This window comes from Primulina eburnea, chromosome 6 (assembly GCF_022965805.1).
Source record: "Primulina eburnea isolate SZY01 chromosome 6, ASM2296580v1, whole genome shotgun sequence".
NCBI lineage: Eukaryota > Viridiplantae > Streptophyta > Magnoliopsida > Lamiales > Gesneriaceae > Primulina > Primulina eburnea.
The window spans coordinates 32,736,735-32,752,828 of record NC_133106.1 but is presented as its reverse complement, the minus strand read 5'-3'; the positions used below and the strand labels follow the sequence as shown (position 1 = coordinate 32,752,828).

General features: G+C 37.0%; 4 protein-coding genes across 8 annotated transcripts; all 4 read left to right on the top strand.

The window, feature by feature from the left end:
• Nucleotides 1-2,834, top strand: LOC140833503 (probable glycosyltransferase At5g03795). The gene is made up of 5 exons (XM_073197841.1): nt 1-224; nt 540-1,191; nt 1,293-1,423; nt 1,510-1,858; nt 1,921-2,834. The coding sequence occupies exons 2-5, from the start codon at nt 601-603 to the stop codon at nt 2,572-2,574; spliced, it is 1,725 nt and encodes a 574-aa protein (XP_073053942.1). The 5' UTR covers nt 1-224; nt 540-600; the 3' UTR covers nt 2,575-2,834.
• Nucleotides 2,835-3,616: 782 nt separating this feature from the next.
• Nucleotides 3,617-7,649, top strand: LOC140834400 (probable glycosyltransferase At3g07620). Its single transcript, XM_073199255.1, has 5 exons — nt 3,617-3,983; nt 4,091-5,230; nt 5,342-5,460; nt 5,628-5,976; nt 6,542-7,649. Exons 2-5 carry the CDS (start codon nt 4,409-4,411, stop codon nt 7,205-7,207), a joined length of 1,956 nt encoding a protein of 651 aa, XP_073055356.1. The 5' UTR covers nt 3,617-3,983; nt 4,091-4,408; the 3' UTR covers nt 7,208-7,649.
• Nucleotides 7,650-8,220: 571 nt separating this feature from the next.
• LOC140834398 (probable glycosyltransferase At5g25310) lies at nt 8,221-12,508 on the top strand. 4 transcript variants are annotated; one of them, XM_073199248.1, is made up of 5 exons: nt 8,221-8,588; nt 9,148-10,037; nt 10,145-10,275; nt 10,946-11,294; nt 11,690-12,508. In XM_073199248.1, the coding sequence occupies exons 2-5, from the start codon at nt 9,195-9,197 to the stop codon at nt 12,344-12,346; spliced, it is 1,980 nt and encodes a 659-aa protein (XP_073055349.1). In that variant the 5' UTR covers nt 8,221-8,588; nt 9,148-9,194; the 3' UTR covers nt 12,347-12,508. The 4 variants fall into 4 exon arrangements, with proteins under 4 accessions (XP_073055349.1, XP_073055353.1, XP_073055350.1 ...); XM_073199252.1 differs by lacking the exon at nt 8,221-8,588 and adding an exon at nt 8,615-8,955; XM_073199249.1 differs by lacking the exon at nt 8,221-8,588 and adding an exon at nt 8,615-9,064.
• Nucleotides 12,509-12,626: 118 nt separating this feature from the next.
• On the top strand, nt 12,627-15,629 carry LOC140834399 (probable glycosyltransferase At3g07620). Of its 2 annotated transcripts, none has more exons than XM_073199254.1 (5): nt 12,627-13,084; nt 13,753-14,152; nt 14,236-14,363; nt 14,428-14,776; nt 14,846-15,629. In XM_073199254.1, the coding sequence occupies exons 2-5, from the start codon at nt 13,757-13,759 to the stop codon at nt 15,497-15,499; spliced, it is 1,527 nt and encodes a 508-aa protein (XP_073055355.1). In that variant the 5' UTR covers nt 12,627-13,084; nt 13,753-13,756; the 3' UTR covers nt 15,500-15,629. The 2 variants fall into 2 exon arrangements, with proteins under 2 accessions (XP_073055355.1, XP_073055354.1); XM_073199253.1 differs by having other exon boundaries at nt 13,742-14,152.
• Nucleotides 15,630-16,094: the final 465 nt, after the last annotated feature.

Genomic DNA, 16,094 nt, shown 5'->3' with positions numbered 1-16,094 from the left:
AACTAGCCAACGAGAAGCTTGAACCTGTAAGAAATGACCGCATTTTACTCACACTTGTAAGCCACCAGAACTCGGCCGCCATGCATGACAATCCAAATATCAACCCTCACCCGCAACACACACATCGGAAAGCTTTTCTTCGAATTTTTTGGTTCCTTTCGGAAAATATTTTGGTTTCTGAAGATCAGGGGAAAAGCGAGTTCCAGAATCTTATGTTGTTGAGGGTAATTCGTCTTTCAATCCTCTTATTTGAGAACAGTCAATTTCTTTACATATGTACACATGGGTTTTGTTTGATCTTTTGGTTTTCCTTATTGGTGTCGTTTGTTTAATTTGTTGGGAGTTTGCTCATACTGTGGGTGTCTTTTTCGGTTTTAATCATTTCAAGACTTTTCTTTGTTATGGTGATGAATTTATGTGAGTTACATGTGACTAGCTTAAAACTTTTGATCTTAAAAAAGGTACACGTGAATTGGTTTGAAAAGTTCTCTCCGTTCAAATAACGCCTTGGTTTTGATTTGGTTTTCGGAATATTGCAGGACCAGTAGATTTCATCGGCGACTAGCGAACCGGTTTCGGTTAGTTTCTCGATTCATAGAAATGGGATACGGTTTTCCGTATACCTGTAGACTGGAAACCAGGAAAATAGTGATTCTGATTGGATTGATTCTTGTCTCCGTTTTAGTGATCCAACACTTTGAGCTACCATATAGGAATAGCTTGTTATCCTTGTTATCTACTGGGAAGTCTGTCTTGATTTTTTATGATACAAATGGAGGAGATTCGGGACTCAAGGAAAATTTTATGCCAGAAAGTGCCTTGGAGATGTACCATAATGCAACTTATGAGACTATAGGAATAAACATTGGGTTAGCTCCGGAAAGGGCGATTGATACACTGGAAAGTGTTTCCGATATCAGTCCATCTGTTACTTATAGGGAAGAATCCGATGCCTTGAGGAATCCAGGAAACGTTGTTTCACCACCTGAATCGGTCACTTTGCCATCATATAGTCCTCTAAGCTCGACACTGAAGGTTAATGAAACCAGCAACTTTCAAGGAAGTCAAAACTCAGCCATGAATAGTAGTCCACCTCAAAAGGAGATGCCTGAGAAAGCCATTGCGTCGGTCTTATCTATATCTGAGATGTATGAGATGTTGCTTCACAGTCGTGTCTCGTCTTTTTCCAAGGTTATTTCAGTCATAATTTGGTGTATAATTTGTGCATTTTGTTTAAAAATAGTCATTTTCCCAGGACGAGGTTTAATATGTGAGGTTGAATCTTATTCCAGAGACCTGTGTGGTCTTCATCTGCTGATCAAGAGTTACTCGATGCTCGATTCCAGATTGAAAACACATCTATAATAAGGGATCACCCTGGATTGTACGGCCCTATTTATCGAAATCTTTCAACATTTGTAAGGTAGCTCCTAGTACAATTATCTCGTTGCCAAATGTTTCCAGGGAGACTGTAAAAGTAACAACTGATCATATTGGTTGCTGGTGCAGGAGCTATGAATTGATGGAACAGAAGCTCAAGATTTACGTCTACAGGGACGGAAAAAGACCGGTGTTTCACCAACCGAGGTTGAAGGGAATATATGCTTCTGAGGGATGGTTCATGAAACTCCTGCAAGCAAGCAACCGATACATAACCACAAATCCGGGAGAAGCCCACTTATTTTACTTACCATTTAGCTCTCAGTTGTTGGTGGATCATGTCTATGTGCCGGATTCTCATTCTTTTCATGAAATAGTCCAATATCTGAAGAACTACCTCGACACAATCAAGGGCAGATATCCTTTCTGGAATCGAACAAATGGGGAGGATCATTTTCTAGTTGCTTGCCATGACTGGGTATGTTGACTTGAATTTTTCATAGATTTTTTTGTAGTTTATGAGAATCAGTTATTTTTCAGGCTCCAGCGGAGACGAAGAAGCATATGGCTAACTGCATAAGGGCTTTATGCAACGCTGATACGAAGGAAAGCTTTCAGTTCGGGAAGGACGTGTCTCTGCCCGAAACATATGTCCATTCCCCTCAGAATCCGTCAGAAGAATTCGAGGGCAAGTTTCCTTCCCGACGAAAATTCCTCGCCTTTTTCGCGGGCCAAATGCATGGTTATGTTCGACCAGTGTTACTAAAACACTGGGAAAATAAAGATCCGGACATGAAAATTTTTGGAAGGATGAAAAAGGCTAGCTACGTTCAGCACATGAGAAACAGCAAGTACTGCATATGTGCCAAAGGGTATGAAGTCAACAGCCCCCGAGTGGTGGAAGCCATTATACACGGATGCGTGCCCGTGATTATATCAGACAACTTCGTGCCTCCGTTCTTCGAGATCTTGAAGTGGGATTCTTTCGCTGTTTTCGTGTTCGAAAAGGATATCCCAGATCTGAAGAACATACTGCTGTCTATACCGGAAAAGAGGTATGTTGTGATGCAGCAAAGAGTTAACCAGGTGAAGAAGCATTTCCTTTGGCACAATTCACCTGTGAAATATGACATTTTTCATATGATACTTCATTCACTATGGTACAACAGGGTGTTCCGAATACCGCCACTTTGAACTCACACAACAAGCCTTTGGTGCGCGGCGCCGATGAGCCGAGACCGTCGGTTTTATAGAAAAATTTCAAATTAACATGGTTCATGTAGTATTTCATAAAAATGCTATAGAATATCATTTTTTTCCCCAAAATGTATGCTACATATTGTTGAACTTTCCATTGTATTTAGGACCCAATTTTGTGGAATGATGTGATATATTAATGTTGTGCCAGTACATTTTTCACGTATGGCATTAATCAATTGAAAAGGCAGAACATTTGGAAGGATCATTTACGGATTTGCCTGAGGCCTATGCCTCAATATGATATTTTAGATGAAATAAACATACTAGAAATTTTAGATTGTATCTTCAAGTGATCTAAAACTCTTTCCCTGAAGGATTCCTTCGTTTCTTAAATATAAAAGTTATGGTTTTGTTCATAAATTTATTATGTATATCTATTATTTTGCAAAAAAATTAATTAAATCATATCGAAAATCGAATATGCTTTCTGTGCTTAATTAAGTTTTGAGAGACATATATTTAAATGTGTGATGTCGATGTTTCACCATGCTTCTAATTGTTTTTCCAAAACCTTGCTAAAAATACATTTATCCTGAATAATTCAAAAGAATGGCATAGATTTGAATGCAAAATATTGACAATTATGTATTTGGATAAATAAAGAAAAATAGAGTTTTTTTTAAAAAGTTTTTGGTGATACGATTTCAAGATTTATATACATGAGATAAATATACTCGATCTATATATCTAACTAAAAATAGTTTTTTTTTTAGTCGAATTAGATTTCAAATATCATAAAATTTATGAGTAAATAAATTTTGGTGTTATTTTTTGGACTTGAAACTTAGATAGGGACCCATTAACAAGATACTTGGGTATCTTGTGAGTGGTGCCGTTCCGTTGATGATACGGACACTACTTTTTCTTTATTTCACCGAGTAAGAAATATATAATTTCAAAAAAAAAATAGATCTTATATATACATGAATAAATCTTGATCATCTATCCTAGACAATGCTCGTATGGATAAGATGAAATAAACCGTGCCGCTTCCACCCCTCCACAACGACCACCACCACCGCCAACCCACCATCCACATGCTGATTCTCGTGTTTCATTCCTCCCAGTTTGTATTTTTAATTCTTTCGCAATTAATGCTGCTGATGACTAGCACATATTCCAATGCTAAATCTCCATTATTAAAATTTTCAATTCCTTGATTAATTCTAGCGGTTCGTGTTGTTCTTGGTTGTCAAAAAGCCTCGACTAAACAACTAATAAACCATTCCAGTTATCTTATTGTTTCTTTTTTGGTTCTTTTGAACGATGCACTCCACAGTTTCTTCTCAGTCATTTGTTTGTTTCTGGAGCTATTCTTTTGCTCTGCGAACTGGGTTTTGTGAGTAAGTTTCTTGTTTAAGTATTTGGGCTTTGTGATTCTGGGATTTGATGGTTATTTTTTTGTCCAGTGGATTTCGTTATTTAACTCGTTTGGTGTTTAATTCATAAGGTGACATCTCGAAGGAATGTGCTCGGTAATTTAATATTCGATTTCTTGCTTAGAAGACCGTGGAGACCGAGTAATTTCATTTACTGTGTTTATGTTTGAGATTTGACTTTATGGGACGCCTCTCAGTTTCTTGAATTAATGGATCAGTTTTCGAGATTTGATTTCTGCTGTAGTGCTTTTACTTGTCTGTTGAATTAGAATGAAATTACCCACAAGAAAGTTGGAAACATGGCTTGAGATTCTTTAAGGGCATTCGGCCTCTCCTAATTTTTAGTCGTTTGCTCGAGTTTAACTATCGAAGGTTATTATATCTATCTAATGGATGCCAGGAGACTGCTTTGGCTAATGGCAATGGCCTTTTCAGTTGTTCTGTTGGTTCAGCATTTCGAGCTTCCTTATGGGTATTTGTCATATTTATTATCTTTTGGCAAGTCTCAAGTGGCATACAGAGGCAACTTACCGACTAGGGGTTCTTCTAGTGAGTTTAAAAGTGTGGAAAACCAGGCGCTTTTGAGTGGTTCAAATTCTTCCACAATGAGCATGGTCCGAGAGGATTTGAATGCGAAGAAGTTCACTAGTGGAAATGATGCAGATGGCAAACATAATTTGAGTGCGGATATTAATAACTACTCTAATGAAACTTCTGGTGTTTATACTAGTCCTGGCGATGGATCTCCATCTGAGGACTTCTTGAAAATGAATGAGCCCAAAGTTGATGTGATACCGATACAGAACAAGACCTTGGCACCGGAGAAGAGTAGAGATTACAGTTATGATTTACCAGTATCAAATCATACAAAAAGTAATTCTTCATTGAACCATCTTTTGCCTGGGAATGTTATTCCTCCGTCTGCACCATCATCATATTCTGCAGCTCCCTTCAAATCTCCAGAGTCTGTGGGTGCAAATCAAAGTACTAACATTAAAACTATTGATCCTGATACATCTTCAATGGGAAAAGATGCGCCAAAATTATACGTGAAAACTGATAAAGCTGGTCTAACACTGAATAACCTTTCTAGTTCGATCTTTAGCAGCTCAATTAAGAAAGAAAGGTTAAAAGGACCACCAGCTAAAGTACTGCCAATATCTGCGATGAACGACATGTTACTTCAAAGCTATGTAGTTTATCTGCCCATGGTATGTGCAGTCTTGAAAATCTGAGCAATCTCTGTGAACAAGATTCCACGGACTACCATCATTCATTTATTAATCTTTTATCGCTCATTTGCTTGATATATTTGTTTTCAGAAACCACACTGGCCTTCCGAGGTGGACCAGCAGTTACATAAAGCAAAAACACTGATTGAAAACGCACAAATCAGGAAAGGGGACCCTCATGTGTATCGCAATTATTCTGCCTTTTTAAGGTATATATATAAAACGAACGGTAAATCCATTTTTTTCTCATTTTCTTGAATGATTTGATCTATATTGATATTTGATAATGGGACTAGATTCTATTTTGTAACCAGTTAATTTTGTGTGAGTTTCCTTATTATTTTGATAAAAAAAATGTCTGAATCATCATTTACAGGAGCTATGAACTGATGGAGAAGACTCTCAAAATTTACATTTATACTGAAGGAAGACAGCCTATATTCCACCAACCAGCGCTTACTGGAATATATGCCTCTGAAGGATGGTTCATGAAGCAGCTGGAAGAAAACAAGCATTTTGTTACTAAAAACGCAGATCAAGCCCATTTATTTTACTTGCCTTTTAGCTCATGGATGTTAGAAAAGGCTTTATATGTACCCGATTCTCACAGTTCGAAGAACCTGGTTCAATATTTGAGTAGCTACCTCCAGAATATCACAACAACGTATCGTTTTTGGAATAGAACCGATGGAGCCGACCATTTTCTTGTAGCCTGCCACGACTGGGTAATTCTCCTGTATATTCTATAAAATATGTTTTACTGAATTAGCATCATAGTTACTTTGTTTCCCAAGTATCAGAATTATTGCATGTGAAATTTTAAATTAGTACAAGTACAATGGAGAGAGACACTTCACACTATGACAGATTTACGTTGATCGACCGCTCCTTCTCGAGTTGAACATGAAAATCTAAATTCAAGTGTCACAACCTGAAACACACAAATTTCTTGAAGAATCATCTTGAAGGATGTTGTATTCATGACCAAAGAGATAGAGAGTATGCAGGTATAGGCCTAATGTTTCACCTTCCATCGAAGAACTTGTATTTTCAAAACAAAGATCAGACAAGTAGTAAATTGATCATGGACTTTAACATGCGATCCTGATAGACTGACAATCAGCTTGTTTACGTGAACAATAACTGGGAACAAATTCTGTACGGTTACTGCTCACATGAACATTTATGGAATCACTAATGTACCTACTCTTTAAAACACAACAATAAGTAATTATCCAGTACATTCACGTGAATAATTATGTATATCAATCCTTAGCTTTATTCTTTCAGGCACCATTTGAGACAAGCAAGATCATGGCCAACTGCATTAGAGCTTTGTGCAATGCTGATGCCAAAGGAAGATTCCAATTTGGAAAAGACGTCTCCTTACCTGAAACCAATGTGCGCGTGTCTGAGAATCCTCTTAAAGATCTCGGAGGCAAACCTCCTTCCGAGAGACATATCCTTGCTTTCTTTGCCGGGAAAATGCATGGTTATCTCCGTCCCATTTTGTTAAGTCACTGGGAAAACAAAGATCCTGACATGAAGATTTCTGGTAAGCTAGACAAGGTAAAGGGTCAAATGAGCTATTCCAAGTATATGAAGAGCAGCAAGTACTGCATAAGCGCTAAAGGCTATGAAGCCTACACCCCCCGAGTTGTGGAGGCCATCTTCTATGAGTGCGTTCCGGTGATCATATCCGACAATTATGTCCCTCCATTTTTCGAGACTTTGAATTGGGAGTCATTTGCCGTTTTCATTTTGGAGAAGGATATTCCAAATCTTAAGAAAATACTCCTCTCAATCCCCGAAAAGAGATATATTGAGATGCAGCGAAGGGTTAAGCAAGTACAGACACATTTTCTTTGGCATGAAACGCCCATCAAGTACGACATCTTCCATATGATACTTCATTCTATATGGCACACTAGAGTGTTCCAGATGAGACCTGGCTGAACAAGAATACCACCATTATCTCAAAGATCCTTCTTCTTCAAGCGAAGTATTCCTTGCTAGAAACACGCAACTTTTGAGCAAGACATCTGTGCTTTCGGTGATCAAGCCTTGGTTGGATACACTGAAAGGCACATGTTAGGTGAAATGAGAACTTGTTTGGTGGAATGAGTACTTGTTCTACGTTGTAAATGAACGACAGCTACATCTGCACATGTGCAAACCAATATTTAGGATTATTATCCGAGGTATTTAGAGAGTTACAGGGTATTTTGTCTCCCTGCTGTATGTATATATCATACCTGTACTTTCTTGTGAGAAAAATGAAGTGGGATTTTTTATCCTGTCCGTAGAACATGATGTGGATTTTCTTGGATTGTAAAGCCATTTGAATAATTTGGATGGTGAGGAATATATATATTGGAAATTTATTGAAGCCATTGGTAGCTTGTAATTTACAATTTACATTATTCAAATGGTTGGTCATGTGCTATCGGCAGACCTAATGGAGAATAGCAGGTTCGGTTATATTTTATTTTTTATGACGTGAGAATCTGTTATCTTTTGATGTGTAATGAGTAAACATTCAAATTAATTTGTAAATTACGTCAGTAATATAAACAAAATTGGACAAGAATGTTGTCAGATAGAAATGAGCTTCTAATAATTGATCAAACATTTATCTATTCATTAAACTCAAAATCTATACGAGCATCGATCATCCTCTTTTTATTAAGAGCATCGATTATCCTCTTTTTATTAAATTACTATATATTATATCGCATTTGAATTCATAATTCTTAATAACAATATTACGATTTATTAAATGTATCCATGACAGAAAAAAAAATTGTAAGTAGGACAAAAAATTACTGCTAGGTAATGTAAAAAGAATTTTGAATACTCAACACATGAAATAAATATGAACAATAAGACATTTTTTTTTTGAAATCAATTAGACAATTTTTGAAAGCAATTTAAAATTCCCACAGCCCTTACTCAAAAATAAAAAATAAAAATTCTTACCGCTCTCGTTTACTTTCGAGACCCCAGGATGAACCGATCATAATGTCCTGAATGGGAAACGAAGTTCACAAAATTTCTCTGGAATCATCAAATGTTTGATGTCTATGGTCTCTCAATTATTGCCTGTATTATATTATTACAGCCTTAATTAATTATAATTAATAGTAGTGTAATTGCGTGTCTAAGTAGAGCACCTTAGTCCGTGCTGTCTTTTCCTTTCTTGTATTTGGTTCTACAAGCATTTGAATTTTTCATGGAGTTTGAGCTATATATTCCTTCTGGCTTTCAATTCTCGGAGTCCAAATACTCAGCGAATAATTTCTTGCATCGGGGTCCATTTTTTGGCCTCTGGTACCTAGTAAGCTTTCTACTATATGCAGAATAATTTTCTTCGAATTTGTTGTCGATTTTGTTTAGTTTGAATATACTGATTTCTTTTCATGGTTTGTTTCGTTAAATATAGAGTGTTTTGTTTAATGCAAAGATGGAATTTTTTTTTCGTGATTTCTTGAATTTTAGGTGTCTGTTTATGTTTGTATGGTTTTGCCAATTGTGGAACTGGGAAGATGATTAAGATCTTTTTGCTGATTTTTATTTAATTTTTTCGTTTAATTGCTTGATCACCGGAGAAAGGTTAAAAGCGCGAAGACCGTTCAGGATCAGTGGATGATTTTGATTTTTAAGCCTTAAATCCCCTTTGTTTTCTGCTCAAGTTAAACGTCAAAGTTAGGTCTTTTGTAACATGATCGTCCATGAATTTGCTTAAATTTTCTTTTAGAAAAGAAGCATAAATGGAGGAGAATTTCTTCCAAGCCTTTATAAGACACTTCCTCGGTACCCGATGATTTCAATTTGATAATCCTGTGTGCGATAATGACAAATCTTTTTCTACTGACATGTTGAATTTTTGTCTGCAGAATTTCATGACAACGTTTTAGGTTTCCAATCAATCTGAGCTGTTAGCATGGGAATTGAGTTTGGGTACATGTCCCTGGTCAGGGTCAAGAGTGTGTTGTTGATGGCAGGAGTGACTTTTGCATTGGTTTTGTTTGCTCAACTTTTCGAGCTTCAAGACTTCAAAAGTTTATCATCTTTATTTTCTGCAGGAAAAATCGAAGTAGGACAGGATTCATTCATTTACCACAATAGTTCGAGAAACTCGACTTATCATAGTGTCTTGGATGCAGCCAATGTAAATGTGGCTGATTTGGTATCTACTGATACAGAAGTCTCTGATGAAATAGTCAATAGAGTCTCGAATGACAAAGGTGATTCTGAGCCTGAGAACATAAAAAAATTTGGTGATACCTTGGATGATGATCTAGATCCCGAAGATGAGTTTCCTTCCAACGACTTCTTGGAACTTAACAACAATACAAAAGTTCTTGGGGTAATTGAAGATAATAGCTTGAAGCAAGAGAATCCTCCAGAATTCGAACTACAAGTATCAAACTATACTTCCGATAGTGATTTTTCACCAAAAAATGATATTGTAATGGGCCCAGGTGCTTCACCTCCCTCAAATTTGCAATTTTTCTCCACATCTCCTGAAAATTTGGAAACAAATTCTAGAAATGATGTGAACTCTTCTGATCTGAGTACATCTACAATGGGAAAAGATGCAGAAGATATGCTTACAAAGAATGAGAGTCCCAAGATTCTGAACCCTTCTAATCTAGTGAATGATTCTTCCGTCAGCAGCATTCCAGCTACAAAAGAACGAGTCAAGGAACCAAAACGTATGGTAGTACCCATATCTAAAATGAACGATATGCTGCTCAGTAGTTATGCTTCATACAAGGCTGTGGTATGTATACCATACAAATTGTTTTTCCCCATCTCAGATGTTTTCTTGCACTGGTCACACCATATCTATTTTCGGCTTCGACCCTTTTTTCATGTATTTGATTGCAGAAGCCAAGATGGTCTTCGGCTGTTGACCAAGAATTACGGAATGTGAAGTCCATGATTGAGAATGCCGCAACCATAGAAAAAGATTCTCACTTTGATGTTAGTTTGTATAGAAATTTTTCAGCGTTCAAAAGGTAATTGAACCACGCCAAGATATTGATTTTCAACTAGTTCAATGTTTTGTGTGATATTTAATTTCTTATATAGATTTTTCCAGTGTTCTAAAAAAAGGAACGCGGACAGCCACCTGCCCGCTAGACGCCTAGGCCTTTTTTTAGAATAAATATCTAATTTTTCATTTTCATTTTCATATTTCTTCAATCATTCAACTGCATTGGAATCAACTCAAAATTCCTGACATATTTATTTTCTTTATCCGATAAAAAATTGATAGACAAATATGTCAAATAATATTTAACATATATTAATCTAGTAACAAATCGTAGAGGCACCATCTTTCTAAAAATTGGGCAGTGAACGACCGTTCACCGCTTAGTCGTCGTCTTTTAGTACGTTGATATTTTCCAGGGTTATTTAATATTGCTTTAAAATGAATTTTACTTGGGGTATTTGTTGTTGAAAAGCTCAATTTATTTACCTACATATTTGTCTCTTTCGATGCTCTTGTTAAAATGCATTTTGGATGCATACATTAGGAATATGTCTACTTGTAAAGAATGTCTTATATGTTAAGATTGCGAAAAGAAGTTTCAGAATATGGCAAAACATTGAGGAAATTCCTCCACAATAGTTGCTTGACTAATTCTATGAATTACGCTCATATATCCAACTTTTCATTTGCAGGAGCTATGAATTGATGGAACAGGTTCTCAAGGTTTACGTCTACGCTGAAGGAGAACGGCCTATATTCCATCAGCCACCTCTTAAAGGAATATACGCATCTGAGGGATGGTTTATGAAACAGCTAAAGTCAAACAAAAGATTCCTTACAAAAAACTTGAATAAAGCTCACTTGTTTTACTTACCATTCAGTTCACGTGAGCTAGAGATAGCGTTATATGTACCTAATTCTCATAGTCGCAAGAATTTGATACAACGTTTAAGTGATTATGTCAACACAATCAAGACGAAGTATGACTCTTGGAATAGAACAGACGGAGCTGACCATTTCCTCGTCGCCTGCCATGATTGGGTTCGTTCCTTATATCAGTTAATTAGTCATATTGGATGATCACAGTTGCCTCCTCTGTTCTATGTGGTTATCAACGAGGCATTATAATTAAAATATAGTGTTTGGCTTGTTGTACATTCAACGTATGGAACTTGCTCCATTGTTATTACCTATAGTTTTCGATCTGGACCAAGTGCTCGTAGGTATCAGATCTGAGGTCTTGTTTGATTCATTGAGTTATAAATTGGTGAAATTGTGGAAGGATTGTTCAGTGATAGTAATTATATATTCTAAACTAATTTTTATTATTTGTAATGTAGAATAGCATGAAAATATGCGTTACCAATAGCAATCGAGATTTACTATTTGGAAGTTAGTTGAATGTTTAATGTTACACTAAATAATTGTGTTTCCAGGCACCAGCAGAGACTCGGAATATCATGGCTAATTGTATCAGATCTTTATGCAACAGTGATATCAAAGAAGGGCTTCGATTCGGAAAAGACGTCTCTCTTCCTGAAACATATGTACGATCACCTCAGAATCCACTCAGACAACTAGGAGGCAAAGCATTTTCTCAGAGACGGATTCTTGCTTTCTTTGCTGGTAGCATGCACGGTTACCTCCGTCCCATTTTGTTAAATTACTGGGAAAATAAAGATCCCGACATGAAAATCTTCGGTCCATTGCGTAAAGCAAAAGGCGAGATGACCTATGTGCAGTACATGAAAAGCAGCAAATTTTGCATATGTGCCAAGGGCTATGAAGTCAATAGTCCCCGAGTAGTTGAAGCCATCTTCTACGAGTGTGTTCCGGTGATCATATCCGATAATTTTGTGCCTCCATTTTTTGAGACTTTGAACTGGGAATCCTTTGCTGTTTTTGTCTTGGAGAAGGACATACCAAATTTAAAAAATATACTTCTGTCTATTTCGAAGACAAGGTATCGATTGATGCAGCAGAGGGTTAAACGGGTGCAGCAGCATTTTCTTTGGCATTCTAGGCCGATGAAGTATGATGTTTTTAACATGATACTACATTCAATATGGCACAATAGAGTATTCCGAACATGACAGATAGTGCTCGCTGATTTTGGAAGCTGTAAAAAATGTACATTTTTGTGTTATAGAAGTTTGGTCCCAGATGAAAGTTTGTAAAGATCGGAAGGAGGTCCGAAATTCTTTTGGTGTCAATAAATTGGCTGGGTGTATATATATATTTTCCACTTTAGTTTATCTCTTCTCTAATCTTGATACCTAAACTGGGAAGATGTGCAACAGTGTAAACGTGGGTTAACAAGTATAATTATTGTGAAGGGTGTCCAAAGACCCGTTTTCAATGAATCATGCTTGCTTCAAAATTATTGGTGATTTTCTTTTATTATTTGAATTGAACTCGTATGTTCATGTTAAAGAGAAGTCGTATCGCTGGTGGGCTCTCACTATTTTTCATTTTTTTCAAAAGAAATTAATCAAAGATAAACTATAGCTAGCAAAAGGGCGAGCCAACGCACATGTATTAACATGCACCGACGAGTGATTGATTTCTCGTCAAACTTCATTTTCATTCAATAAATTTACCTACTTTTTTTGACTTGTGTCTCCTATCATATCCAATAGTGCAAGATCTGAACTTTCGCTGGCTTGTAAAATAGAGCAACTAAATAAATGAAAAGTCTGCGGTTAATTGTGCAATAATAGGATTAATGAGGGAGCCAACATCTACGTATCACTCCTCAAATGGTTCATTGCTGGAAGTTCAAAGCCTCGTCTATATTTCGATCTGATCCGATTAAATAATCTTTATTTCCAGTAAGTCCCCCCCAAATTCATGCATGCAATCTGTTAGCTTTTTTTCTTGTGGTGCTAATGTTGATTTTTTTCCATCTCTTTTTTTCTGCACATACAATGTAAATGTTAACAGTAAAGTCTGCATTGATCGAACGTGGATCCAAGTTCGCTTTGGCTTCTTTTTTTTTGTGGGATTCATGTATATTTAGTTTCTTACAAAATAGAAATGAAAATGAAGATAAAAAGTTTATATCACCTGGAATTTATGATCTGTGTATCAAATTGGCTCCGTAGATTTTGCCAAAATTGTGACTAAAAGATACCTTTGTTCTCATTCCATGCTATGCCCCAAGATTTTGATTATCATTGGAATATGTCACTCCAAGAACGCATCTTGAATCACGATAGGGTGTCCTCTCTCTGTCACTTGGTCTTTGCAGTTCTGCATTGCCGTTGATGAATTCAAGAAAAAAGGAATGTGGGTATTTGAGCTCTATTTGAATCTCATGCAGCGTATCATTTATCTCTTGAGAAACCAATCGGAGTTTGCGTGATTCTGCTGATTTCTGTAAATGGGTTTGATATTGTTTAGTTAATATGTGATCTAACACTGGATTGGTTGGAAGATAAAGCTTCCGTTAATGTGTAGAAGACATTCTGTGTTTTGTTATCGATAAGGGAATGTCCAGGACTATGGATCAAGGATCTAGATTTTTATGCTGGAGTACGGTAGAAATCAGGCGTTTGTTATGGATTTTTGGATTGGCATTTGGTTTAGTACTCATTCTGCTTCGGTTTCTCAAGCTTCAAGATGGCAATGTTTTGTCATCCCTGTCATCTACCGGAAATCTTGCAGTGGTCGGTAACACCGCAGATAGTATTAAGATTTTGAATCATACAATGGAAGGTAGAAATAAGGGGGATTTTCATGGTACCCATGGTGGTGTGAACGAGTACAATTTAGCACATAATTCTTCAAGGGCTAGTGCTAGTTTGAGTAAGGGAAGTCCAAAAAATGCTACAAATACAGTTTCAATATCTCAGATGAATGAGCTGTTGCTGCAGAGTCACTCAAACCGAAATCCAAAGGTGTGTAAGGTTCAAACTATATGATGTAGCACTTAATTTGAATGGATTTGTTATATTTTGTTCTTTGTTCAATTTTTCTGCAGATGCCTAGGATGTTTTCATCGTCTGATGAGGAGCTTCTTCGTGCAAAATCGGAGATAGAAAACACACCATTGAATTATAATTCAGGGCTCTATGCGCCTCTCTATAGACACGCTTCCGAGTTCAAGATGTATGATTAATTTGTTAATTAAAGTATCTATTTCGTTCTATATCTGATACTGGTTTGGATATAGGAGCTATGAGTTGATGGATAAGATGCTGAGAGTTTACATCTACAAGGAAGGGGAAAAACCAGTATTCCACGAGTCCATACTCGAGGGGATATACGCGTCCGAGGGATGGTTCTTGAAGCTGTTGGAATCCAATAAGAAATTTGTCACAACAGATCCCGCAAAAGCTCATTTATTCTACATACCTTTTAGCTCAAGACAGCTCGAGTTAACGCTTTACGTCCCGCATTCGCACAGTCGAGACAACCTAATAGAGTTCATGAAGAACTATGTGGAGATGCTTATACAGAAACACCCCTTTTGGAACCGAACAAATGGCGAAGACCATTTCTTGGCTGCTTGCCACGATTGGGTAAACCTCTCTTGTAATAATTCTATTTCATATATACTAATAAAAGCTAACCAAAAGAGAAAACCACAGGCTCCTGCAGAAACTAGAGGCCGAATGCTTAGTTGCATAAGAGCCCTCTGCAATGCTGATATCAGAGCAGGTTTTGTCCTAGGCAAGGACGTTTCTCTCCCTACGGTAAACGTTCGATCTGCCAAGAATCCACTAAATGATATTGGAGGCGTACCGTCGTTAAAAAGGCCAATTCTTGCCTTCTTTGCTGGTTACATGCATGGAAATGTTCGTCCAACATTGTTAGAACACTGGGGAAACGATTCGGACATGAGAATCCTAGGACGAATACCTCATGTCAAAGGTGATCGGAACTATACTACATACATGAAGAGCAGTAAGTATTGCATATGTGCCAGAGGTTATGCTGTGCACAGCCCTCGTGTTGTGGAGTCGATTTTCTTCGATTGTGTCCCCGTCATTATATCTGATAACTACGTTCCTCCATTTTTTGAAATCTTGGAATGGGAATCCTTCGCCGTTTTCGTCTTAGAGCGGGAGATTCCGGATTTGAAGAAAATATTGATGTCTATACCTGAGGAGAAGTATGTTGAAATGCAAAAAGGAGTGAAAGAGGTGCAGAGACATTTTCTATGGCATGTTGAACCGGTAAAATATGATATGTTTCACATGATTCTACATTCGATTTGGTATAACAGAATCTTTCGAATATAATGCATTACGACTAAATATACTAGAATTCAAGTTTCAATCCAAATATGTTTCACAAACCAATTTTGGACTTCGAAACACTTTTTACCACTCCAGGATGCCAAGATGTTGTTCTATTCAATCCAAATCTTCAAGTACCTACACGAACTAAGACAACATACAATCGTTACTCGACCATCAACTACAAGTACAAATCATGCAGATCCACGTTAAAAACAACAAGGTACTTATGCCTAATTATTACGTAACATTTGTGTAGCCGCTTTACCAAAAACTATAGCTAGTTGTAATGGTGCAACTCAAATCTTTTAAACTGCACAGCAGCTCAAGCACAACGGTTCAATCACTCTACCAAGCAGGGACAATTATTGCACTCAACAATCTCCCTCCCAATAATTGCACTCCTTGCAATCAATGGGAATCGAACCCGTGACATTGACTCTGATACCAATTATAGGACCGAGCGCTTGCTGCTTTACCAAAAGTTACAGCTAGTAGTAATTGTGCAACTTAAAAATTTAAACCGCACATCATCTCAAGCACCACGGTTCGATCACTCTATCAAGCATGAACAATTATTGCACTCAACACTTTATTA